This window comes from Oncorhynchus gorbuscha, linkage group LG03 (assembly GCF_021184085.1).
Source record: "Oncorhynchus gorbuscha isolate QuinsamMale2020 ecotype Even-year linkage group LG03, OgorEven_v1.0, whole genome shotgun sequence".
Lineage (NCBI taxonomy): Eukaryota > Metazoa > Chordata > Actinopteri > Salmoniformes > Salmonidae > Oncorhynchus > Oncorhynchus gorbuscha.
Genome location: NC_060175.1, coordinates 33,508,489 through 33,535,410, shown reverse-complemented (window position 1 = coordinate 33,535,410; position 26,922 = coordinate 33,508,489). Strand labels below are relative to the sequence as shown.

General features: G+C 42.1%; 2 protein-coding genes across 2 annotated transcripts; both read left to right on the top strand.

The window, feature by feature from the left end:
* Positions 1 to 1,731: 1,731 nt before the first annotated feature.
* On the top strand, positions 1,732 to 20,851 carry LOC124031247 (protein mono-ADP-ribosyltransferase PARP3-like). The gene is made up of 11 exons (XM_046342299.1): positions 1,732 to 1,849; positions 2,390 to 2,605; positions 4,638 to 4,763; positions 4,923 to 5,105; positions 13,861 to 13,999; positions 14,536 to 14,753; positions 14,959 to 15,117; positions 15,322 to 15,408; positions 15,624 to 15,801; positions 15,990 to 16,133; positions 19,510 to 20,851. The coding sequence occupies exons 2-11, from the start codon at positions 2,411 to 2,413 to the stop codon at positions 19,677 to 19,679; spliced, it is 1,599 nt and encodes a 532-aa protein (XP_046198255.1). The 5' UTR covers positions 1,732 to 1,849; positions 2,390 to 2,410; the 3' UTR covers positions 19,680 to 20,851.
* A 671-nt stretch (positions 20,852 to 21,522) lies between these two features.
* LOC124019635 (probable G-protein coupled receptor) lies at positions 21,523 to 26,557 on the top strand. The gene is made up of 2 exons (XM_046335041.1): positions 21,523 to 21,914; positions 24,284 to 26,557. Exon 2 carries the CDS (start codon positions 24,386 to 24,388, stop codon positions 25,679 to 25,681), a length of 1,296 nt encoding a protein of 431 aa, XP_046190997.1. The 5' UTR covers positions 21,523 to 21,914; positions 24,284 to 24,385; the 3' UTR covers positions 25,682 to 26,557.
* Positions 26,558 to 26,922: the final 365 nt, after the last annotated feature.

Here is a 26,922-nt window from a genome sequence, read left to right as displayed (position 1 = left end):
GGGAACAGAGCACGCATGTTCAGAGTAAGTTCTGCAAAATAGGAAAGGGTCCAAGTTGCTTTATTGTGCTTGCAGTCAACCCCTAAAATCAACCCCTAGTGATGTCACTGCCATGTCAACACCCTCTAGTCATGAGACCAAGCCCATGCACACACAGCTATACAAACAATAGTTCCAGTGTTGTCTAAAAGCTCAGCAGTAATTGTCCACTCCCCAAGTTGATTTATATTGGTATGTCTGTCTTGTCTCTTATCTCTTTCACTCCACTGCAGGGTTATGTGTCTATGAATCGCTTTTAGCCTTGAGGCGTTTTCTCAGACACCCTGTTTTGACTGCAATAACTCACACATCACGTTTCTTTATAAGAGGCAGAGACTAGAAAATAATAGTGGAACAATATTAAACCTTATATTGAATATATAGATTGTCAATCTGTAGTCTAGGACCAATGTAGTGGCTATGAATACATTCTATGTGCCAATATTGTTGAGTGCAATCACACTAAAAGCCAACCTGGTGTCAGAGCATTTCGTATTATTCTACACTCCATTAAAAGGGTGAATGCAGTGAATGGGTGCAATCTGGAGGCTGGCTCACCCATCACTAGTCTCCTAGAGGCAAATGTCATGTCAGTAAGGCAGGGCTCAGGTCAGGTACTGTAGGTAGGCTGGTGTAAATCACATTCAAACCAGAATACAGGTGGGGCCTGAGTCTGTCTTCCACAGGTATGCGAGACATTTTGGAAAACAAACAGAAACCTGAATCCTCACATTGCACAAGTTGAAATCAATGTTTGACAGGTTGTGCACAACTACTCTCAGGTTGAAGTTACAGGACAGACAGAGACCAGGCAACTCTGATCAGAACAACTCTAATTATGCCATCTGTTGCAGTGTTCTTCTTCTTCTGTATAATGGTGTTTGCAACAATAGCCTACCTGTAGTAGTTTGTTAGCAGTTCCTTATTTATGAGGACCAATTGCCAATGCGTTTTCAATGCCTGATAATACTTTTGTATTCAATACAGAATGGCACAACATTGAATTCAGAAATTCATATTGATTTCCCTATCAAATAAAGTGCAGGTGAAGGTCTCAGTGTGTAATATGAATTACGGACCACACCTTGAACGGACAGTCTCTCTGATGGGAAACATTGATGGGGGTGTTGGCCACAAAAAATCTGAACTCATCATTTTACATTTACATTTAAGTCATTTAGCAGACGCTCTTATCCAGAGCGACTTACAAATTGGTGCATTCACCTTATGACATCCAGCAAAATCATGAGGGGCCACAGTGGCTCGTGGGTCTGCAGTACCCACATCCATACCCACGGCCCCCCTCTTGACAGCAGAGTTAATTTTCTGAAATTCTACACATTTTGCTATGGGGCATAGAATTTTTGTACTTATAAAGCAAGTTTGTTGCAAGTCTACACACTGCCATGGGGTGGAGAGAAATGTTAGCAGTTTTTTAAAATATGATATCTGAGTGAGAGTGACTAACATTACTTCGACCATGATTACTACCATTTTAGATAGATGGCTAGACTAATTTACCAATCTAAAATGTTTTAGCTGACTTGGTCTAATTGAGTGACTGTCAGTGACTAACATAATAAGAGAAAAACTGCGGATGAACAATAACGTTTCAAAACTGCACCTTGTGTGCTCTATAATGTACATTTGTATCTGCAACTTTCTGAATGCCGCTTACCCCCCCCCCCCCCCCCCCTCTAAAAGCGGAAGTAGAACTTGCTCGACAGTCGTTGAGAAGTGTGCCTGTCAAAATATTTTGTTCTGCTACTTCTGACAGTGACCGCGCGAGCTGCCGAATACCTGCTCTAAGGTAAGTAGCAAGTCGATAAAGGTTCGCAAATTATTTAGTTAGCTAGCTTCCAATTCCTGTCAACTGTAGCGGCATCCAATAGCCTTGTAGTTAGCTAGCTAACGCTAGTGCGTGAACTTCTTGATACCAACGGCGTTAAGCTAACGTTAGCTAGCTACACACCCACAAAATCAAGTTACTGGACTTTGCGCCAAGCTAACTAAACTAGCTAGCTATATACCTAAACATTACTGAGGGGTTGTACATGGAAATACAGCTAGGACAGCTGCTATAGTTAGCTAATTAGCATTCGCTCAACCTTCTCAGTGCCTCAGACAGGTCAGGGAATTTACCAGCCAGGTCAAAGCTTGTCTGCTGTTTCTGCTGTGTCTGCTGCTACTTCTGTGTTACTGGAAGTACCACGCCTCACTCAGCTGTATCAAAACACCACTGCCATTGGCCAGTGTGCCAGAAAAGGTGAAAAGCACCTTCCTCTAGTGCATCAATACTATCTTCAAAATGTAGTGTTTTGTTGATGTATAATGTTTCTCTTTTCTGCAGTGATTGAAATACAGATAAGGGATGGCACCAAAGAGAAGGGCTGCCTCATCCACCAAAGCCAATAAAGCGGGTGGAAAGAAGGTCAAGCAAGAGCCTGACACACCAAAGGATGCCTTTACCTCTGCCAAAGAGGCTCTGAAGGCTGCAGGGCCAGAAGTGAAGGGCAAAAGGAAGGCTGATGAGCACTGCTTGCTGTCAGAACAGCATTCAGGAAGGGTGAGTTGGACATCATGCTATTTCTCTCTATATCATTTGTATTTCATTAACCTTTGACTATTGGATGTTCATATAGGCACTTTAGTATTGTCAGTGTAACAGTATAGCTTCCGTCACTCTCCTCGCTCCTTCCTGGGCTCGAACCAGGAAAACAATGACAACAGCCACCCTCGAAGTAGCGTTACCCATGCAGAGCAAGGTGAACAACCACTCCAAGTGTCAGAGCGAGTGACGTTTGAAACTCTATTAGCGCGCACCCCGCTAACTAGCTAGCCATTTCACATCGGTTACACAAGCCTAATCTCAGGAGTTGATAGGCTTGAAGTCATAAACAACGCAATGCTTGACGCACAACGAAGAGTTGCTGGCAAAACGCATGAAAGTGCTGTTTGAATGAATGCTTATGAGCATGCTGCTGCCTACCACTGCTCAGTCAGACTGCTCTATCAAATCATAGACTTAGTTATAACATAATAACACACAGAAATACGAGCCTTAGGTCATTAGGGGCGGCAGGGTAGCCTAGTGGTTAGAGCGTTGGACTAGCAGCCGAAAGGTTGGAGATTCAAATCCACAAGCTGACAAGTTACAAATCTGTCGTTCTGCCCCTGAACAGGCAGCTAACACACTGTTCCGAGGCCGTCATTGAAAATAAGAATTTGTTCTTAACTGACTTGCCTAGTTAAAGGTAAAATAAATAAAAATAATATGGTCGAATCCGGAAACTATTATCTCAAAACGACGTTTATTCTTCAGTGAAATACGGAATCATTCCATATTTTATCTAAGGGGTCCATTAGTCTAAATATTCCTGTTACATTGCACAACCTAAGATGTTATGTCATAATTATGTAATTATGCCTCAAATTAGGCAGCCCAAACTGTTGGTTAATATTGCCTGCTAACCTGGATTTATTTGAGCAAAATATGCAGGTTTAAATGTATATACTTCTGTGTATTGATTTTAAGAAAGGCATTGATGTTCATGGTTAGGTATACATTGGAGCAACGATACGCACCGCATCGAGTATATGCTACGCAGGACACGCTAGATAAACTAGTAATATTATCAACCATGTGTAGTGATTATGATTGATTGTTTTTTATACGATAAGTTTAATGCTAGCTAGCCACTTACTTTGGCTTACTGCATTCGCGTAACGTGGAGTGCAGGTGCAAGATTGAATAAGGTTGCAAGATTGAATCCTCCGAGCTGACAAGGGTTTGGCAATTTTATGTATCAATGATGTTTGACAGTCATTGTCGATGTCGTTCTGCCCCGGAACGAGGGGGTTAACCCACCGTTCCTAGGCCGCCATTGAAAATAAGAATTGGGTTCTTAACTGACTTGCCTAGTTAAATAAAGGTGTAAAAAAAAAAATCTGCCAAATCGGTGTCCAAAAATACAGATTTCCGATTGTTGTGAAAACTTGAAATCGGCCCTAATTAATCGGCCATTCTGATTAATCGGTCGACCTCTACTTGTCACACACTGACTGTAAAGGCTATGACAATGAATGGCTTTGTGAGTTCACTTCAGCCACACCCTTCATTTAGAATCAATGAGGTTTGACTACTTTCCAATATACAAACCTTAGAAGTGACATGTAGGGTACAGTAATAGTTTCAGTTGGAAGTAAACTCCCTGAGAGTGAGACACTTGCCCCTGAATTAATCTAATGCAGAAGGGGACTATTCTCTTCTCTTCTTTCCTTGTTGAAGACATTACCTCTGCTCAGTTGTAGTGTATGCTCCCCTAAGATACCTGAGATAATGAGTGTGTAAGGTCACTCATATCTACTGTATATGCTGCATTCAGTTATAGCTGTTTCAAAAGACCATGTTTGCTAATCATTCATATATAGCAGAATCTGAGAAACTGTCATTAGTTACAGGTATTTGACTTGAATTTTTTGATCAGTCTTGCAGTCACATCAGCAGGACAGACTGCTGTGCAGTGCAATAGATGAATGTGCTCATTTTTATCTGACTGCTTTCCTGAATCATGTTCCTCCTTTAATCTCCCCCACAGGTGTATGAAGATTATGATTGCATGCTGAATCAGACCAACATTGGAAATAACAACAACAAGTTTTATGTCATTCAAGTGTTGTGTATAGATGACTCTTACTACTGCTGGACCAGATGGGGAAGAGTGGTAAGCTTAATTTTTGACAGACACGATGGTAGTTTACTACACATTCCTGTGTATACTTTAGTAGTAAATCTAAATGTTTGTTAATTATGTTAAATTGTAAGCTATTAATTTCTTGAGCACCCAGAATTGAAGCATCATCTTCTCCTCTCTCCCTTACAGGGGGAAACGGGCCAGTCAAACCTATCAGACCTCTCCAACAGCCCAGACAAAGCCATCAAAGACTTCGAGAAGAAGTTCAAAGACAAGACGAAGAACAGCTGGAAGGAGCGGGACAACTTTGTGTCTCACCCGGGGAAGTACACCCTGATAGAGGTGGATGGAGACCCGGATGCAGAGGTCAAGGTAAAGTGGTGGCTGGGTCTCAGTAGGACCACGGATTCTAAAGTAGGGTTTGGCAATTGTATGTATCAATGATGTTTGACAGTCATTGTCGATGGTAATGACATTGTAATATCATTAACCTAACATGTGTAAATATTCGTATGAACATAACAAGATTCAACAACTGAGACATAAACTGAACAAGTTCCACAGACATGTCACTAACAGAACTGGAATAATGTGTCCTTGAACAAAGGGCGGGGGGGGGGGGGGGGTCAAAATCAAAAGTAACAGTCAGTATGTGGTGTGGCCACCAGCTGCATTAAGTACTGCAGTGCATCTCCTCATGGACTGAACTAGATTTGCCCGTTCTTGCTGTGAGATACTACCCCTCTTCCACCAAGGCATCTGCAAGCTCCCAGACATTTCCGAGGGGAATGGCCCTAGCCCCCTCACTCTCCGATCCAACTGTTCCCAGATGTGCTCAATGGGACTCGTCAATGAAGACCACTTTTTGCCGGTCCTGTCTGGTCCAGTGACGGTGGGTTTGTGCCCATAGGCAACGTTGTTGCCGTTGATGTCTGGTGAGGACCTGCCTTTACAACAGGCCTACAAGCTATCAGTTCAGCCTCTCTCAGCCTATTGCGGACAGTCTGAGCACTGATGAAGGGATTGTGCATTCCTGGTGTAACTCAGGCAGTTGTTGTTGCCGCCATCCTGTACCTGTCCTACAGGTGTGATGTTTGGATGTACCGATCCTGTGCAGATGTTGTTATACGGGGTCTGCCACTGCGAGGACGATCTGCTATCCGTCCTGTCTCCCTGTAGCGCTGTCTAAGGCGTCTCACAGTACGGACGTTGCAATTCATTGCCCTGGCCTCATCTGCAGTCCTCATGCCTCCTTGCAGCATGCTTAAGGCACGTTCACGCAGAAGAGCAGGGACCCTGGGCATCTTTCTTTTGGTGTTTTTCAGAGTCAGTAGCAAGGCCTCTTTATTGTCCTAAGTTTTCATTACTGTGACCTTAATTGCCTACCGTATGTAAGCTGTTAGTGTCTTAATGACTGTTCCACAGGTGCATGTTCATTAATTGTTTATGGTTCATTGAACAAGCATGGGAAAGAGTGTTTAAACCCTTTACAAGGAAGATCTGTGAAGTTATTTGGATTTTAATGAATTATCTTTGAAAGACAGGGTCCTGAAAATGGGATGTTTCTTTTCTTTCTTTGTATTTAGTTTACATACAGTGCCTTCGGAAAGTATTCAGACCCCTTGACTTTTTCCATATTTTGTTACGTTACAGCCTTATTCTAAAATGCTTTAAATAAATTATAATTCTCAGTTTATACACACTATCCCATAATGACAAAGCAAAAACCTCATATTTATTAAAAATAAAAACATAAATGCCTTTACTACGCTTTGCTATGAGATTAGAATTTGAGCACAGGTGCATCCTGTTTCCATTGATCAACCTTGAGATGTTTCTACAACTTGATTGGAGTCCACCTGTGATAAATTCAGTTGATTGGACATGATTTGGAAAGGCACACACATATAAGGTTCCACAGTTAACTGTGCATGTCAGAGCAAAAAAAGTAATGAGGTCAAAGGAATTGTCTGTAGAGCTTTGAGACACACTTCGAGGCATAGATCTGGGGAAGGGTACCCAAAAATATCTGCAGCATTGAATGTCCCCATCATTCTTAAGTGGAAGAAGTTTTGAACCACCAAGACTTTTCCTGGAGCTGGCCACCCTGCCAAACAGAGCAATCGGGGGAGAAGGGTCTTGGTCAGGCAAGTGACCAAGAACCCTATGGTCACTCTTGACAGAGAGTGAGAACCTTCCAGAAGGACAACCATCTATGACACACCACCAAACAGGCCTTTTTGCTAGAGTGGCCAGACAGAAGCCTCCTCAGTAAAAGGCACAAGACAGCCTGCTTGGAGTTTGCCAAAAGGCACCTAAAGACTCTCAGACCATGAGAAAAAAAGATTCTCTGGTCTGATGAAACCAACTCTTTGACCTGAATGCCAAGTGTCACGTCTGAAGGAAACCTAGCACCATCCCTACAGTGAAGCATGGTGGTGGCAGCATCATGCTGTGGGATGTTTTTCAGTGACTGGGACTGGGAGAATAGTCAGGATCGAGGGGAAGATGAATAGAGCAAAGTACAGAGATTGATGAAAACCTGCTCAGGACCTCAGACTGGAGAGAAGGTTCACCTTCGCAACAGGACCATGACCCTAAGCACCCAGCCAAGACAATGCAGGAGTGGCTTTGGGTCAAGTCTTTGAATGTCCTTGAGTGGCCCAGTAAGAGCCCGGACTTGAACCCGATCAAACATCTGGAGAGACCAGAAAATAGCTATGCGGCAACGCTCCCAATCCAACCTGACAGAGCTTGAGAGGATCTGCAGAGAAGAATGGGAGAAACTCGCCAAATACAGGTGTGCCAAGCTTGTAGTGGCATACCCAAGAAGACTCAATGCCGTAATTGCTGCCAAAGGTGCTTCAATAAAGTACTGAGTAAAGGGTCTGAATACTTACAGTACCAGTCAAAAGTTTGGACATACCTACTCATTCCAGGGTTTTTCTTTAATTTTCCTTTTTTTTCTTCCTTTTTTTACTTTGTAGAATAATGGTGAAGACATCAAAACTATGAAATAACACCTAACCAGACAAGTGTTAAACAAATCAAAATGTTGAATATTTGAGGTTATTTGAAGTACCCACCCTTTACCTTGAGGACAGCTTTGCGCACTCTTGGCATTCTCTCAACAAGCTTCATGAATTAGTCATCTGGAATGCATTTCAATTAACAGGTGTGCCTTGTTTAAAGTTATTGGTGGATTTACAGTGCCTTGCGAAAGTATTCGGCCCCCTTGAACTTTGCGACCTTTTGCCACATTTCAGGCTTCAAACATAAAGATATAAAACTATTTTTTTTGTGAAGAATCAACAACAAGTGGGACACAATCATGAAGTAGAACGACATTTATTGGATATTTCAAACTTTTTTAACAAATCAAAAACTGAAAAATTGGGTGTGCAAAATTATTCAGCCCCCTTAAGTTAATATTTTGTAGCGCCACCTTTTGCTGCGATTACAGCTGTAAGTCGCTTGGGGTATGTCTCTATCAGTTTTGCACATCGAGAGACTGACATTTTTTCCCATTCCTCCTTGCAAAACAGCTCGAGCTCAGTGAGGTTGGATGGAGAGCATTTGTGAACAGCAGTTTTCAGTTCTTTCCACAGATTCTCTATTGGATTCAGGTCTGGACTTTGACTTGGCCATTCTAACACCTGGATATGTTTATTTTTGAACCATTTCATTGTAGATTTTGCTTTATGTTTTGGATCATTGTCTTGTTGGAAGAGAAATCTCCGTCCCAGTCTCAGGTCTTTTGCAGACTCCATCAGGTTTTCTTCCAGAATGGTCCTGTATTTGGCTCCATCCATCTTCCCATCAATTTTAACCATCTTCCCTGTCCCTGCTGAAGAAAAGCAGGCCCAAACCATGATGCTGCCACCACCATGTTTGACAGTGGGGATGGTGTGTTCAGGGTGATGAGCTGTGTTGCTTTTACGCCAAACATAACGTTTTGCATTGTTGCTAAAAGGTTCAATTTTGGTTTCATCTGACCAGGGCACCTTCTTCCACATGTTTGGTGTGTCTCCCAGGTGGCTTGTGGCAAACTTTAAACAACACGTTTTATGGATATCTTTAAGAAATGGCTTTCTTCTTGCCACTTCCATAAAGGCCAGATTTGTGCAATATATGACTGAGTGTTGTCCTATGGACAGAGTGTCCCACCTCAGCTGTAGATCTCTGCAGTTCATCCAGAGTGATCATGGGCCTCTTGGCTGCATCTCTGATCAGTCTTCTCCTTGTATGAGCTGAATGTTTAGAGGGACGGCCAGGTCTTGGTAGATTTGCAGTGGTCTGATACTCCTTCCATTTCAATATTATCGCTTGCACAGTGCTCCTTGGGATGTTTGAAGCTTGGGAAATCTTTTTGTATCCAAATCCAGCTTTAAACTTCTTCACAACAGTATCTCGGACCTGCCTGGTGTGTTCCTTGTTCTTCATGATGCTCTCCGTGCTTTTAACGGACCTCTGAGACTATCACAGTGCAGGTGCATTTATACGGAGACTTGATTACACACAGATGGATTGTATTTATCATCATTAGTCATTTAGGTCAACATTGGATAATTCAGAGATCCTCACTGAACTTCTGGAGAGAGTTTGCTGCACTGAAAGTAAAGGGGCTGAATAATTTTGCACGCCCAATTTTTCAGTTTTTGTTTTGTTAAAAAAGTTTGAAATATCCAATAAATGTCGTTCCACTTCATGATTGTGTCCCACTTGTTGTTGATTCTTCACAAAAAAATACAGTTTTATATCTTTGTTTGAAGCCTGAAATGTGGCAAAAGGTCGCAAAGTTCAAGGGGGCCGAATACTTTCGCAAGGCACTGTACTTTCCATTATGAGTTTGAGCCAATCAGTTGTGTTGTGACAAGGTTGGTATACAGATGATAGCCCTATTTGGTAAAAGACCAAGTCCATATTATGTCAATAACAGCTCGAATAAGCAAAGAGAAATGACAATCCATCATTACTTTTAGACATGAAGGTCAGTCAATCTGGATATTTTCAAGAACTTTGAAAGTTTCTTCAAATGCAGTTGCAAAAACCATCAAGTGCTATGATGAAATTGGCTCTCATGAGGACTGCCACAAGAATGGAAGACCCAGAGTTACATTTACCATACGCATGCAGTCCATATAAATGCTTCAAAGAGTTCAAGTAACAGACACATCTCAACATCAACTGTTCAGAGGAGACTGTGTGAATCAGGCCTTCATGGTCAAATTGCTGCATAGAAACCAATACTAAAGGACACCAACAAGACGAAGAATTGCTTGGGCCAAGAAACACGAGCAATGGACATTAGATCGGTGGATCGGTTTACTTTCCTTTGGTCTAATGAGTCCAAATTTGAGATTTTTGGTTTCAACTGCTGTGTCTTTGTGAGACGCAGAGTAGATGAACAGATGATCACCGCATGTTTGGTTCCCACCGTGAAGGATAGAGGAGGAGGTGTGATGGTGTGTCGGTGCTTTACTGGTGACCCTGTCTGTGATTTATTTAGATTTCAATGCACACTTAACCAGCATGGCTCCCACAGCATTCTGCAGCAATACGCCAGTCCCACTAAGCCCAAACCAGATGGGATATCATCTGTTTTTCAACAGGACAATGACCTAACACACCTCCAGGCTTGTGTAGGGGCTATTTGACCAAGAAGGAGTGTAAATGAGTGTTGCATCAGATGACCTAGCCTCCCCAATCACCCGACCTCAATCCATTTGAGATGGTTTGGGATGAGTTGGACCACAGAGTGAAGGAAAAGCAGCCAGAATGTGCTCAGCATGTGGGAACTCCTTCAAGACTGTTGAAAAACATTCCTCCTGAAGCTTGTTGAGAGAATACCAAGAGTGTGCAAAGCTGTCAAGGCAAAGGATGGCTATTTGAAGAATCTCAAATATAAAATATATTTTGAATTGTTTAACACTTTGTTGGTAACAACATGGTTCCGTATGTGTTATTTAATAGTTTTATGTCCTCACTATTCTACAATGTTGAATATAGTACAAATAAATAAACTTTTGTTTTGTGTGTGTATAAATTGAGAAGAGCTTGGGGCCTAGGATCGAGCATCCTTATTTTATTGTTTTGATGTCTTCACTGCCTGTCACCAAGGGAGTACCCCCAAGGCTCGAAACTAGGCCCCACACTCTCAATTTACATCAACATAGCTCAGGCAGTAGGAAGCTCTCATCAATTTTTATATGCAGATGATCTTATACTCACCTGGCCCCTCCCTGAATGTTGTGTTTAACGCTCTAAAACAAAGCTGTCTTAGTGTCCAACAAGCTTTCTCTGCCCTTCACCTTGTTCTGAACACCTCCAAAACAATGGTCATGTGGTTTGGTAAGAATAATGCCCCTCTCCCCACAGGTGTTAATTACTACCTCTGAGGGCTTAGAGCTTGAGGTAGTCACCTCATACAAGTACTTGGGAGTGTGGCTCGACTTTACACTGTCCTTCTCTCAGCATATATCAAAGCTGCTGGCTAACGTTAAATCTCGACTTGGTTTCTTCTATCGTAATCACTCCTCTTTCACCCCAGCTGCCAAACTAAGCCTGATTCAGATGACCATCCTACCCATGCTAGATTATGGAGACATACTTTTTAGTAAGGGTGCTCTTGAGCGACTAAATGTTCTTTACCATTCAGCCATCCTATTTGCCACCAATTCTCCTTATAGGCCACATCACTGCACTCTATACTACTCTGTATACCTGTCGCAAGACCCACAAGTTGATGCTTGTTTATAAAACCCTCTTAGGCCTCACTCCCCCCTGAGATATCTACTGCAGCCCTCATCCTCCAACATCCGTTCTGCCAGTCACATTCTGTTAAAGGTCGCCAAAGCGCACACATCCCTGGGTTGCTTGTTTTTTTTTCAGTTCGCTGCACCTATCGACTGGAACGAGCTGCAACAAACACTCAAACTGGACAGTTTTTATCTCATCTCTTAATTCAAAGACTCAATCATGGACAATCTTATTGACAGTCGTGGCTGCTTTGAGCAATGTATTGTTGTCTCTACCTTCTTGACCTTTGCTGTTGTCTGTGCTCAATAATGTTTGTACCATGTTTTGTGCTGCTGCCATGTTGTTGCTACCATGTTGTTGTGTTGTGTTGCTCCCATGCTGTGTTATCATGTGTTTATGCCTTGCTATGTTGTTAGGCCTCTCTTTATGTAGTGTTGTGTTGTCTCTCTTGTTTAAAATAACATAAGGTTGTCATTGGTAGGTCGTCATTGTTAATAAGAATTTGTTCTTAACTGACTTGCCTCGTTAAATAAATACAAATTCTACAATGTAGAGTAATTGGATAATAACAAATACATATATCACACACAGTCGTGGCCTATAGTTTTGAGTGACACAAATATACAGTTATGTCTGCTGCTTCAGTTTGTATGATGGCAATTTATATATACTCCAGAATGTTATAAAGAGTGATCAGATGAATTGCAAAGTCCCTCTTTGCCATGCAAATGACATGAATCCCCCAAAAACATTTCTACTGCATTTCAGTCCTGCCACAAAAGGACCAGCTGCATCATGCCAGTGATTCTCTAGTTAACACAGTGAGTGTTGATAAGGACAAGGCTGGAGATCACTCTGTCATGCTGATTGAGTTCGAATAAAAGACTGGAAGCTTCAAAAGGAGGGTGGTGCTTGGAATCATTGTTCTTCCTCTGTCAAACACGGTTACTCGCAAGGAAACACATGCCGTCATCATTGCTTTGCACAAAAAGGGCTTCACAGGCAAGGATATTGCTGCCAGTAAGATTGCACCTAAATCAACCATTTATCGGATCATCAAGAACTTCAAGGAGAGCGGTTCAATAGTTCGGCGCCCAAGAAAGTCCAGCAAGCGCCAGGACCGTCTATTTAGTCAGCCACCAATTGTGCATGTTCTCCCACTTAAAAAGATGAGAGGCCTGTCATTTTCATCATAGGTACACTTCAACTATGACAGACAAAATGAGAAAGAAAATCCAGAAAATCACATTGTAGGATTTTTTATGGATTTATTTGCAAATGATTACAAGTCCTCAACTGGTAGCTTCATTAAATAGTACCCGCAAAACACCAACGTCAACAGTCGAGGTGACTCTGGGATGCCGGCCTTCTAGGCAGAGTTGCAAAGAAAAAGCCATATCCCAAACTGGCCAATAAAAGTGTTGTTTTTTTAAGATGAGCAAAATAACACAGACACTCAAAAGTCAGCTCCTGAAAATCTAATTATTTAGCCTATAACATTATTTTTAACACTTGAATAAACATTGGCTTCGGCAAAAAATGAATAGGTCAATTAGCATATGCTTTTTTGCATTTCGAACTGTAAATCGTTAAGTATAGGCCAAGTTAAAATATAAGTAAAGTAGCCTGAACAAAATAAATACTAAAATAACAAATGAGTCCAAAAAAGCTATGCATGTAAGTCTAAGGGTTTGACAGAATATTTTAGTTTAATCTATAGGCTATGTCTTTGGAATAAGATGCATCTGGATCTGAATATAGGCTACATTTAAATAAAGTGCAATGAGGAACCATTAGGTGTAGTTGTTTTTTTACCATGTCTTAGACCTACCTATAGGTTTTTGGCAGCGAACACCAGCATGTTCACCTTTTCTGCCCAGAGTAGCAAACTCTGCAGGATGATGGACTTGTAAATGTTGGAGGTTTGTAGTCTGTCCATCCATTGCCTGAAACCGAAGGACTGCTTAACACCACCAAGTCAGCCATGGCTTTTTTTCTGATTTAGTATAAGGCAGACTATTATATAGTTACTAAGTCAAATGCCTTTTTTTATTTTTTATTATTTACAGTCTGAAGTAGCCTAAAGGAAGAAAGAATCACACAAATGCCCTTACCCAGATGCTTAAGATGATGAAATAGCAATAGCCTGCACTTGATATGGCTGTAATATTAGTTTTTAAAAGGTAGGCTAAAATGTCATTTCAGACATCGCCCATCCATACTCTAAAGAATAACAACATTTTACCTTCCTGGCTCCTGTAATTAGTATGTCTTACAATACACTCAGGTGGTCAGGCTGACTCATTATAGTTTTGCTGTGTCCAATTTTGTTCCCTCTCTAGAACATGCTCTCTTCTGGCTTTTGCAGGTGGACTGTGTTGATGCGAAGATTTGCAAGGGCCCCAGAAACATCCTCCCTTGCACCCTGGACAGCCCCACACAGAAGCTCATCCAGCTTATCTTCAGCAATGACATGTTCAAAGAGGCCATGGAGTGCATGAACCTGGGTGCGTGTCAATCTGTCCATCATACCACCTTTACCCCTCCAGCACTGAAGCAACTTTCTGTTCCTCAGACAGTAAGCCTGGGTGTGGTCTGTCTATGTACACATGTTCTGTTATGTAACATACCTGTTGGACTGGATTGCTTGTTGTATTGTGTTTTACTCTGTCAGTGCAATGATATACTTGGCTGTTAAACTGAAGTCCGGGAAGCCCAGGCATCTGCTCTATGTGATCAGAGAAGAGCATCCTAAATCATTAGTTATTTTAAATGGGGGGTAAAGCCTGGCGATCTGGAGCTAAATGTCTAATCCATATAAAAACCTAGTCTGTCTGATCGATAATGTAAGTAGGACTGTAAAATGTATACAATATTTATTCAGCTGTTGCAAGTTCCCTAACTACCATATTTACTAATGTAGAGGAGAGCAGTCAACAGACACCTGCACAGTTTATATTGGCCTAACATATGAACTCAGACAGAGCAGTGATATGTGTGTAATCATATCCCCCTTATTGCCTCTCTCTCTTTGGGCCACCAGACATAAAGAAGATGCCCCTGGGGAAGCTGAGCAAGATGCAGATTGCTAAGGGCTTTGAGGTGCTGGAGGAGATTGAGGGAGCCATTAACGCCAGCAGGCCCAAACTGGAGGAACTCTCCTCCAAGTTCTTCACCACCATCCCACACAACTTTGGACGCACCAGGCCCCCGGTCATCGACAGTTCTGAGATCGTGGAGAAGAAGAAGGAGATGCTTCTGGTGAGATCACCTTGTACTTGATTAGACGCTGTCACAGTATTGTGCTTTATGGAATGACGGTACTATTTAAGGCCAATCGTTTTTTAATAGCCTACAATAAGAACCCAGTTTTCCCTGATCAAGTCTGGTGAAACTCCTGGCCCTAATCATGATGAGTGGTCTTGTCCAGGCCTGATCCCATTCCTGACTGTGCTGTCCTCTGCAGGTGCTGGCTGATATAGAGATAGCCCAGAACTTGAAGGCTGAGACTGAGAAGGCCCAGGAGCAGATGGAGGTGGAGAAAGTACCTCATCCACTGGACCAAAACTATCTGTCTCTCAGCTGCAAACTTGCTCTACTACAAAGAGATACACAGGAATTCAAGGTACTGTGGTCTCTAATAGAGGTTGAATTCTATACAAACACCACTGTATTGTTTAAAATCAGACAAGTCTTTAGTGATATGCGGATGGTCATATTTAAATGGGTGACTATATTTACTGTGACAAAGCATAATTTATACTACAAAAGAGAAGAATATTGTAAATGTTAACCTTCCATTGTATTTCCATTCTTGCCTCATTTAAAGCTAATAGAGAAATACCTGAAGGCCACTGCATATAGCCACAACCAGCCAAAGATTATAGATGTCTGGGAGGTGGACAGAGAGACTGCGGTGGGTAACATATGGCACAACAACTTCATGTCATAATTCCTGTAGTATGTAATAAAGACTTCATTTTTTTACTAATTTGCTGTGATCTTGATTTTTGTGCTAATGCATGTACAAAATATAAAAAAATAAAAAAATATTGTTATAACTGTAGGTTTGTTTGACTTAGCGTTAGTATTTAAGGTGATTGATCTTTCTGTGGGGATTGTTCTCCCCAGGCGGAGAGATTCAGGGAGAACGAAGGTCTAGAGAACCGGCGTCTGCTGTGGCATGGTACCAATGTGGCGGTGGTGGCAGCCATCTTGAAGGGCGGGCTGCGGATCATGCCCCAGTCAGGGGGCCGTGTGGGCAGGGGCATCTACTTTGCCTCGGAGAACAGCAAGTCAGCTGCATACGGTGAGGCTATAGCTACCATGTGGCTCAACTACCGGGATCTATTTTAGACGTAATTTTCGGAATATCCAGTCAATTTCCAAATGTATGTTCATGTAGTGAGTATACTGTTAGGTGCACTACTACGACACTGTTCGTTTTGTGAAGAAATGCCGTGCTACTTACTACATATGTGTCCTGTCCCTGTGTAGTGCGTACATCTAAAAACAGGGGGGTGATGTTTCTGAACGAGGTGGCGTTGGGGAAGGAAAAAACCATCACTATGGACGACAGCTCCCTGCAGGAGGCTCCTACCGGCTACGACTGTGTGGTGGCTAGAGGACAGTTGGAACCAGGTACAGTAGCCTGAGCTATGTTAATGTACATTAAGAAGAGCGTGGGTCCTAGGATTGAGCCTTAGGGTACTCCCTTGTTGGCAGGCAGTGGCTGAGACAGCAAACGTTCTGACATTACACACTGCACACTGAAGAGGTAGTTGGCAAACCAGGCCAAATACTTCTCAGAGTCACCAATATTCCTTATCCGATCCACAAGAATGGAATGGTCTACCGTATCAAAAGCTTTGGCCAAGTCAATAACTGTAGCAGCACAACATTGCTCAGAATCAAGATCAATGGTGACATAATAATATAAGACCTTTACGTTGCAGTGACACATCCATAACCTAAGCAGAAACCAGATTGCATACCAGAGAGTACTATAGACCAAGAAAGCCAGTCAGTTGACTTTTGATAAAAAGGACAAGATAGAAATTGACCTATGACAGTTAGGATTTCCCAGTGCCTTCCAAGCACTGGGAAACTCCCCAGAGAGGAAAGACATGTTAAAAAGGTGAAAGAGGCTCAACTATGATAGGGGCCACAACTTTAAAGAAGAAAGGGTCTAAACCATGTTATGTAGGGCAGTTTGGGTACAGGCGGGTGCTGATGGCGGGTGATAGCACTCAGCAACAGTCAACAAATAGCTATTTGAAAACTTAAAACTAGCTAATCAAGTTGGTTGGGAACAGACTACAGATCACTGAATGTGTTCCTTGGTAAAGATTGCCACTCCACCACCTTTGGAAGATCTGTCTTGCCGAAAAAGGTTATAACCAGAAAGGTTAACATCAGTGTTCGGAACACTCTTTCTTAACAATGTCTCAGTAATGACCAACACATCTGGATTGGAGCTGTGAACCCACACTTTCAATTGATACATTTTGGGTAATAAGCTTCTAGTGTTAATGTGCAGAAAACCCAGGCATTTACGTAAGTAGAAATCAGTGAAGCAGAATTCGGAGCACAAGTCAGAATTGTGGCTAGCAACCATAGACGGACCAGTGTGTACATGCACATTTCCAGATATCATCAGCAGTAATACAATCAGTGCACGGCAAAGAACAGGGAGATCTGCGGGTTGATTTTTCTATGACATTTTGAATGTGCATCAGATGACAACAAGATCATATGTGACTCACCACCTGGATTCGGTCTTATGTAGCAAAACATCTTTTTTTTATTTTATTGGATAAAGTAAAGACTGAGCTACAAAATGGGATATCATACAGCATTTTTGTCAAACAATGGGGAAAGTTATTCTGCTTTGAAAGTTGATACATTTGTAAACTTAGTTTTGAGAAAAGGGCCTTGGAATGTTTTGTACCTATTGGAGAGCTCTCCTTTGACTACACCCAACTGGAAGCTGGAAGCTTCATTAAATAATACCTGCATAACACCAGTCTCAATGTCAACAGTGAAGAGGTGACTCCGGGATGCTGGCCTTCTAGGCAGAGTCCCTCTGTCCAGTGTCTGTGTTCTTTTGTCCATCTTAATCTTTTATTTTTATTGACCAGTCTGAGAAACGACTTTTTCTTTGCAACTCTGCCTAGAAGGCCTGCATCACTGTTGACGTTGAGGCTGGTGTTTTGCAGGTACTATTTAATGAAGCTGCCAGTTGAGGACTTGTGAGGCGTCTGTTTCTCAAACTAGACACTAATGTACTTGTCCTCTTGCTCAGTTGTGCACCGGGGCCTCCCACTCCCCTTTCTATTCTGGTTAGGGCCAGTTTGCGCTGTTCTGTGAAGGGAGTAGTACACAGCCTTGTACGAGATGTTCAGTTTCTTGGCAATTTCTCACATGGAATAGTCATAATTTCTCAGAACAATAATTGACTGACGAGTTTCAGAAGTAAGGTCTTTGTTTTTGGCCATTTTGAGCCTGTAATCGAACCCACAAATGCTGCTGCTCCAGATACTCAACTCGTCTAAAGAAGGCCAGTTGTATTGCTTCTTTTATTAGCACAACCGTTTTCAGCTGTGCTAACATCATTGCAAAAGGGTTTTCTAATGATCAATTAGCCTTTTAAAATGATAAACTTGGATTAGCTAACACAACGTGCCATTGGAACACAGGAGTGATAGTTGCTGATAATGGGCCTCTGTACACCCAAGTAAAAAATCTGCCATTTCCAGCTACAATAGTCATTTACAACATTAACAATGTCTACACTGTATTTCTGATTAATTTGATGTTATTTTAATGGACCAACATTTTTATTTTCTTTAAAAAATAAAGGGCATTTCTTAGTGACCCCAAACGTTTGGACGGTAGTGTACACTCTGAAACTGTAGTTAGATTCTTACCCATATACATGGATGAAAGCTTCACGGCAGCCTGCAACCCCTTTCATTAAATAAGACATCCTGTGTCTTTTCCCATTTAGTTTACACAGCTTGTTTGGCCCGTTGTCATCCACTGATTTCAAAACTTGGGTTAATGTCTTCCATGACAACACTGTTGCCGTTTCTTCCCCATCAGTCATCAGAAGACTACAATGTCTTCTTCAATTAAATGTTTTTACCTAAATCAGGGATTTCCTCATCGTCTGATACATTTACAGAGTCTTAGAGAAAGTCAGCATGGCACGGTCGTCCTCCAGAAAGTAGTCCATCACAACTTTTTTCCACTGACCTTTGTCGATAGCGCCTGATAAATTCTGGGCAGCGGTGTTATTGAGAGCAGTAGCAACATATTTGCAGTTTTCCATGGCTAAAGTTATATCTTTCGAACAAACTGCAGTAGAAAGGATTATCTACGCATAACAGGCAGCTCATTTTATAGACACAAGATGCTACACCACAGAATCTGGAACTCATCTCTCGGGATGTCCGGCCCACTCATTATCTCAGCCAGTCATGGTTAGCGGGAATGTTCTTGGCTTTTTCTTTGGCTAAACCAACTAGGCTATTAATTTAACAACTTTATTTGTGTTTACAGGTGGCATAAAAGTTTGTTATTAAGGCACTTGAAAGTTCATGTTCTTGAAGACATTTCTGCCAGAAAACGCATTTTGATCAAGTATTTTTTACGTTCTAAAGTCTCTCCTGTGAATTCGTGACTTGCGACATATGCCTAGTTTCCTGAATCGGGTCACATTGTACAGCATTTTCATCAGGTAACGTGAATAAAAAGTCGGAGGGACGTAGTTGAATAGGATGGGAAACCAAGATTCTGTGTAACCGAAAAATGTGTAGTTGCAAGTGTCTTTCTCCATATACACTATTGAAGTGGTTACTGTATGTCTAAACATCTGGTAGGTGATTAGCAGATATCCAGAATACTGCATAAGTCTAGTGAACACTTGTTGTGTATATCAGTACAGTGTTTGTATAGTAAACACTTGTGTGTTTGAGCTGTATGGTTGTGTAGTGAACACTGTGTGTTGTTTCAGACCCCTCTAAGGACATCTTCCTGACTCTGGATGGAAAGCAGGTGGCTGTGCCTCAGGGTAAGCCCATTAAGCAGCCCCAGTACAAGAACAGCCGCTTTTCCAACAGCGAGTATTTGGTCTACAAGGAGAACCAGTGTCGCATCCGCTACCTGCTGGAGCTCAAGTTTTAACCGGAGAGAGGAGAGGCACCTATGCACTCTAGGAGAGAGATGTCTCCTACTCTGTCTAATTGGTAGAGTATCAAGAGTATTGTTCAAATGGTGGTTGTTGTTAGACCTCACTGTCACTGAGTACCATATTCAACCAAAGTTGTCTATAATGTATCAGATATACTTCTCTGTGCCTTATGCTTTACACAACAGGCTTTGACGTCTTCCATTGTCAGTTTTAGTTGCAAGTCATTGGTGATTCTACTCTTAAACAGAGTATAAATACTGCACTCTCACTTAAAATTAGAATCCTTATTGTAATTCCATTAGTCTACAATATTTACTTTGAGCAGACCATAGTATTGTGGATTTTCAATGTTATTGTACTATTTGGCCACTCATTTCTGTTATGGGAGCACTATTCTCTTTACCTTTTACTGGATGTAGTGTGAATACTGTACCTTTACTAATATGCAATACAATATCTACCTGTATCTTTATTCTGCACTATATGTTTTCATTTAGCTGTGAGTATTTTCTACTCTGAATATACTTGCATAAAGCTTTATTTTCACTTACCTACTTTGTGAAAACATCTCTCTTCAGTAACTGTTTGAATGTTAGTGCATGCAACATAATTCAATACACTAGATAGGCCTATATGCTGTATTGGCATGAAATAAAATGCATGATTGAATAACTGTAGAGTTGATCTGTATGTTTGTAGAAGTTTGATTTGCATGTAGTGTGCGTCTATGAAGGAGATTTGTGCAGCTTTGAAAATCTATAATCCCAGTGCACTGTGTATGTTAATAATATTCATGTGTTACCTAGGAAGGCTCTGAAAGTTCCTGTGGTGATGATCAATGCTCTTGTCTCAGTTTATACATTTTCCTGGGCCTGGGTCCAGATTCACAAAGCGTCTCGAGTAGGAGTCGTGATCTAGGATCAGTTTTGCCTTTTAAATCGTAATGAATGATTGGAGGGTGATCTGATTCTGGATCAGCACTCAAACTCTGAGACGCTATAAGACTATGGGGCTGTTTATTGCACACAGCAGCCTGTTGAGAGAATGTCCTTCTGCCTTGTAACCAGGAGGTGTCACTAGTGAACACTCAGTCTCAGACCACCTCTCTGAGCCTTTTTGCACCTGATCTATTTACTTGAAGGCTCAATAAACAAATAACCCTCCAGCTGGCTGTCAGACCTCTCTCTCTGAGGAGACTGCATATGCTTTCACCTATTTATGTAACTCAGCCCAAGTTATTTTTTCAGCACTTTTGATGTTACTTCTGTGGGTTGCCACTATTTAGTGGTTGTTGCCCAACATGTTTGCAACATGCTGTAGATGCACAGTTGGATGTGTTGACCACATTCTTCAGACAACACATTTCGATAAACCGCAACACCAACACAGTGATGCTTACCATTAGTTTCTTCCATTAACCAATATTTTGAACAGTGTCATCCAGAGATTGGTGGAAATGTTCTCATATTACCACAGCTGGGTCAATCACTAAATCCAATATAGGAAAGTTCAGGAGTCACGACAAGAATATACCTCATGTTTTTATAACCCTCACTGAGTAATGTGCTGTGGTTGTAAAAAAAAAAACATGTATTTGCATCGAAATAATACAGACACACATTGTTTGAAAAAGCCAACATGTTAACTGCAACTGGAATTTACATGTTAACGCAGAGCTGATGTCAGTCTTTTGAATTGGTGTGCTCTAGGACCCAGGGAAAAACTCTCTTTAGTGGACAGTGGAGTGTGTGTCTGTCTGGGAGGGAGGTAGGGGAGGGAATCACACAGTGCACAATGTGTGACAGTCACTGCCTTACACAGTGATAGAGAGGAGGAGGAGGGATGGAAAGCGCATCCTCACATCTATCAGGGACTTAGACACCATCCTGAGTGAAGTGAAGTGATCACCCTCTACTCACCTGCTCTCACACTAGTGTCCCTCTGTGATCACAGCCTGGTCTGGACCAGGGAGATTCCCTCTACACCTATACCAGAGACTTTAAAACCTCTGGAAAACCCACTGGCTAACTCTATCCTCAGCAGTGTGTATCTTGTCCTGCTAATCCTGTGGAAATACCCATTGTAACTGGTCTATGTGGACCTGTTCACGTCTGGATCTGCTTAACTGATGTCTCCTCACTAAAACAACACCTGGGATATCCAGAAAGGACGAATCCTAAAATCCTGGTCTCTTTGAATTGGACTGGACATATCATAATCTCATATGGGTAGGTTACAAGACTTATTGTTCTACTCATTTTGACTCAGTTCACAAATCCATCAAATGTATCCTCGACAGGGGTCATAGCTAATAGGTGTACATTCTGTTGGAGATGCACTGTGCATTTTTACATAGAGTGAAATCACTTTGAAAGTTTCATCAGACAGTCATAGATGAGCTGAAAGTTGAGGCAACAAGCTATTTTAAAGAGTTATTTTTTGGGGAGTGGGTTTTCTAGTTCAGGTGCATGTATTTCAAATGCAAGGTAATGTACAGTATATCTCCAGTGTCCACTATATGTATGTTCTCTTAAATTACTTATCTTTCGAGTAGAATAGTATACCTTATGAATGTAAATTTAACAGAACTGTTTTTATATCCCATCTATTATCATTCATAATATACAGACTTACAAAACATTTGCCTCTAAATCTATCTTTAGTTACATCCTAAATACAAAATGTAAATTTTAAGAAAATACTTTTAATATATTAACATTGAAGGATATTATACTGACTCATCTCAGTGGGTTACCAAGTTGACAGTAGCTGTGCAGGGACAGCTCGAGCTGAAATGGCTGGGGGAGAGGGAAGGGGTGGGCTCAGAGAAGGACAAGAAGTGGGGTGGGGGCAGTGAGGAGTACATTGGAGGGATAAGCATGGGTGTCTCGTGTGACCTCTCAGAAAATAGCGCCATTTAACAGAAGTCATTGATCTTTCAGTGCAAAACATTATTTTTAAGTGTTATACTTTTTCTCCTGTCTGTAGAAAATACACCTTTCTAAAAATGGAAATGACCAGGACATTAATTAAAGGGACTAATACCGGGCTTATGAATCAAAGTCAAAAGGCAAGGATAGAGTTGTTTTGCTTTCCTCTGTGAGTGAAAAGCACCACAATCCATCCATTGGCCCCGTGCACCACATCGTATCTAATGTGCCCTTTACTGTTACCTACTTCGTGTTCCCCAAATCCATGCAATGCTGACACCATGTAGCAAGGAGTAAGGACTATATGTTTTAGACATACTGTAGTAACCCACTGTGCATAGACGGCAGTTCGTCTAGTTTTGATTTATATTCAACTAACATGATTTCAACATGTAATTTAAACAAATTATTCACCATGTCATTATATTTAGGTTAAAAGTTAGGTAAAGAAAATATGATATGCCCTTATGTTGATAACTGTTTGGACATCTAATAATTTTTCCAAGTTGGTTCATCTTCATCACATTTTTGGGGGGTTGAAATGACATATAAACAACATTGATTCAACCAGTTTTTGCCCAGTGGGAAGTACTTTATCTGAACTAAAACAGTTTTTTTCTAATTCCGAATCAACTTGTGCATCTGTTTTTCTTATCAAAACAGTGAAAATGCATGTGTATTCTAATTTCTTTAGCTGTCTTGGTTTTAGGTCCATGTGATCTGGTAGTTTGGCTTCTCAGATAACGTCCAGGCAGTGAAATAGAGAGCGCTCAGGCCATCCTCTTGTGACTATAATGCTGTAGAAATGTAAATAATATCCAACATTTTACAAATGAATTTGCTTTGTTTTATTTTTATTCTAACTTCATTACTATATTAGATTATACACTGAGTGTACATAACATTAAGAACATCTTACAAATATTTTGCCCTTAGTACAGCTTTAATTCATCAAGGCATGGACTCTACAAGGTTTTCGAAAGCGTTCCACAGGGATGCTAGCCCATGTTGACTCCAATGTTTCCCACAGTTGTGTCAAATTGGCTGGGTTTCATTTGGGTGATTTAATTTTGTATTTAATTTAGTATTTTATCCCCTAATTTCATGATATACAATTGCGCTCCAATTACAATCTTGTCTCACAAACACAGCTATTTTGACTCTTATTTTACCCTAAATGTTTTTTCGATTACCCTCTCATCCTCTTCTGTTTGAGCAAGGCATGAGATAGAAAGTACAGTATATTTCTACTCTGACCTTGGGCTAATTATCAACTCACCCCTACATACGTTTTCTTTTTAGAAAAAGACCTGAAAGAAATATAGAAATGCTCAGTGCAGCCTAGAGCAAAGACGTCATGAATATTCAACTTGTAGAAGGCTTAAAGGGTTATTTAATGTAGAACATATTCCTTGGCAATACAATGCGGTCTCCAGGGCCGTCTGAAATGGAATAAATCAATTAGGTCATCCCTCACATGACAGGGATGAAGACTGATTTAATAGAAAAAGATGACTAGGCATCAAAGCAACATGTACTGTGAAAGTAAACTATATGTTCAAAGCAACATGTACCGTAGGAGCAAACCATATGTTAAGCTGCATCAGCATGACATTTCAAGCTCCTATACAGTAAATGTTTAAATTGTGTTTTTGTCTCCTTAACAGGACATATCCAACATGATGACAAGTACGTGAAAAGAGAAGAAAGTTAACATTGCAATGGGGCCTGCTGCTGTAGTGATGCCTCTGACTAGTTTTCTGTGAAATATGGAGAAATCTGGTCCGATGCTGGCCTCTATTCCCAATCGCACAGGGGCCAACCTCACAACTGGCCTATGGGGACCCAACCCCACAGTCCCCGCAGAGGTGGGAGTGGTCACCAGCTCCCAGTCTCAGATCAAAGATCTGATTGGGCTGTTTGCAATGGTGACCCTTAATCTCATCGCCCTATTGGCCAACACTGGAGTCATGGTGGCCATCGCCCGCGCCCCTCACCTGAAGAGGTTTGCCTTTGTGTGCCACCTGTGTGCAGTGGACCTGCTGTGTGCCATCCTCCTCATGCCCCTGGGCATCATCTCCAACTCACCCTTCTTTGGCACTGTGGTGTTCACCGTGTTGGAATGCCAGGTCTACATCTTCCTCAACGTGTTCCTCATCTGTGCCTCCATCCTCACCATCACCGCCATCAGTGTGGAGCGCTACTACTACATCGTCCATCCCATGCGCTATGAGGTGAAGATGAGCATCAATCTAGCCATCGGCATAATGCTCCTCATATGGGTCAAGTCCATCCTTCTGGCCCTGGTCACCCTGTTTGGTTGGCCTGCCTACGGGGCCCACAGCTCCATCGCTGCCAACCACTGCTCCCTCCACTGGAGCCACAGTCGGTTGAGGAAGGTGTTCGCCGTGCTCTTCAGCGTGGTGTGTTTCCTGTTACCTGCCATTGTCATCTTTGCTGTCTACTGTAACGTGTACAAGGTGGCGCGCTCAGCTGCCCTGCAGCACGCACCCGCGACAACCACCTGGGCCTCGTCCAACCCAGCCAAACGTGCCAACCGTTCTGACTCCATCAACAGCCAGACCACCATCATCACCGCCACACGCAGCCTGCCCCAGAGACTGTCCCCTGAGAGGGCATTCAGCGGGGGTAAGGCTGCCCTCACCCTGGTGGTCATTGTGAGCCAGTTCCTGCTCTGTTGGCTGCCTTACTTCTCCTTCCATCTGCACTTGTCCTTCAGATCGTCCCTGCAGAGTCCCGGGGACGTGGAGGAGGCCGTCACCTGGCTGGCCTACTCCTCCTTTGCTGTCAACCCTTTCTTTTATGGCCTTCTCAACAGACAGATCAGGGAGGAGTTGGTCAAGTTCCGGCGCTGCTGCTCCTCTGGGCCGGTGGAGCTGGTGGCCTCCAGCCATGAGGGCTCCTTTCAGGAGAACTTCCTCCAGTTCATTCAGAGAACCAGCAACACGGCTGACAAGCGCTCCAGCTGCACCACCTCCAGCCCCAGGAACACTCTGGACCAGGGGATCAGAATACCTGGCCAGATACCAGAGGAGCATGGCTAAACAGAGGACAGTGGATAGCACACTTCAATTTGGACTGTTAATATGACAGCCATCGGTACTCATAGCACCCTGAGTTTTTCCTGATTATGTGTCCTGACCAGGAAAACTATAGGGCCCTGAGATTTTTCAAGTCAGATCATGTGGTTGGTAAAAACTCAAGCCCCTACTCATAAGCTGTGCATAATATGCCTCTAAGTAGGTGTCCAATATTTATTGGTATGGGATTCATTCAGGTAAGGTCTCCAACACAAGACCAGTGTTTTAATGTGAAATATGACATTATTGTGACAGAATTTCATTGACTTTACCATTGTTTCATGACAGGCCTAAATCAAAACATTCTGTTACAGTCTCCATATATACTTCCATTAATTTTTTTCAGCTGGTACCAAGGGACCTTCAGATGAGTTTTGTAAGGCCTGTGGCCTCAACATCATGTTCGTTAGTCTCATCTTTCCATAGTTTGTAGGCCAAACTGTTGGTACGCTACAGATGATTTTGTGAGCAAACCGATTTTCGGGATTGTCTCGTGGTCTGACAAACATCGCTCTAGTTTTGTCACTTTTCACCACAGATGCAGAATTGTGATATAGGCAGATTGAGAGGCATCCAATCCCAAAACAAACACATCCCTAGCTTAAATTGACAGATTTTTATGGGGATTGTTTTATTATTACAATTAGACTGACACAGGGGCGCGGACATTGACCTTAGGGGGTTAAAGTGTATGCTTGTTTCATAAAATGTTGTATGAATTATAAACTCAGCAAAAAAAGAAACGTCCTCTCATGTCACCTGCGTTTATTTTCAGCAAACTCAACATTTGTAAATATTTGTATGAACATAAGATTCAACAACGGAGACATAAACTGAACAAGTTCCACAGACATGTGACTAGTCCCTGAACAAAGGGGGGGGGGTCAAAATCAAAAGTAACAGTCAGTATCTGGTGTGGCCACCAGCTGCATTAAGTACTGCCGTGCATCTCCTCCTCATGGACTGCACCAGATTTGCCAGTTCTTGCTGTGAGATGTTACCCCACTCTTCCACCAAGGCACCTGCAAGTTCCTGGACATTTCTGGGGGGAATGGCCCTAGCTCTCACCCTCCAATCCAACAGGTCCCAGACGAACAGTATGGCTGGTGGCATTGTCATGTCAGGATGAGCCAGGATGTCAGGGTGAGCCTGCAGGAAGGGTACAACATGAGGAGGAGGATGTCTTCCCTGTGATGCACAGCGTT

Bases quoted from the DNA above. Each gene is read 5' to 3' on its own strand.
- LOC124019635 (XM_046335041.1), top strand. From the start codon at position 24,386: ATGGAGAAATCTGGTCCGATGCTGGCCTCTATTCCCAATCGCACAGGG.
- LOC124031247 (XM_046342299.1), top strand. From the start codon at position 2,411: ATGGCACCAAAGAGAAGGGCTGCCTCATCCACCAAAGCCAATAAAGCG. The intron at 14,000-14,535 runs GTGCGTGTCAAT...TTGGGCCACCAG, and splicing joins CATGGAGTGCATGAACCTGG to ACATAAAGAAGATGCCCCTG. The intron at 15,118-15,321 runs GTACTGTGGTCT...CCTCATTTAAAG, and splicing joins GAGATACACAGGAATTCAAG to CTAATAGAGAAATACCTGAA.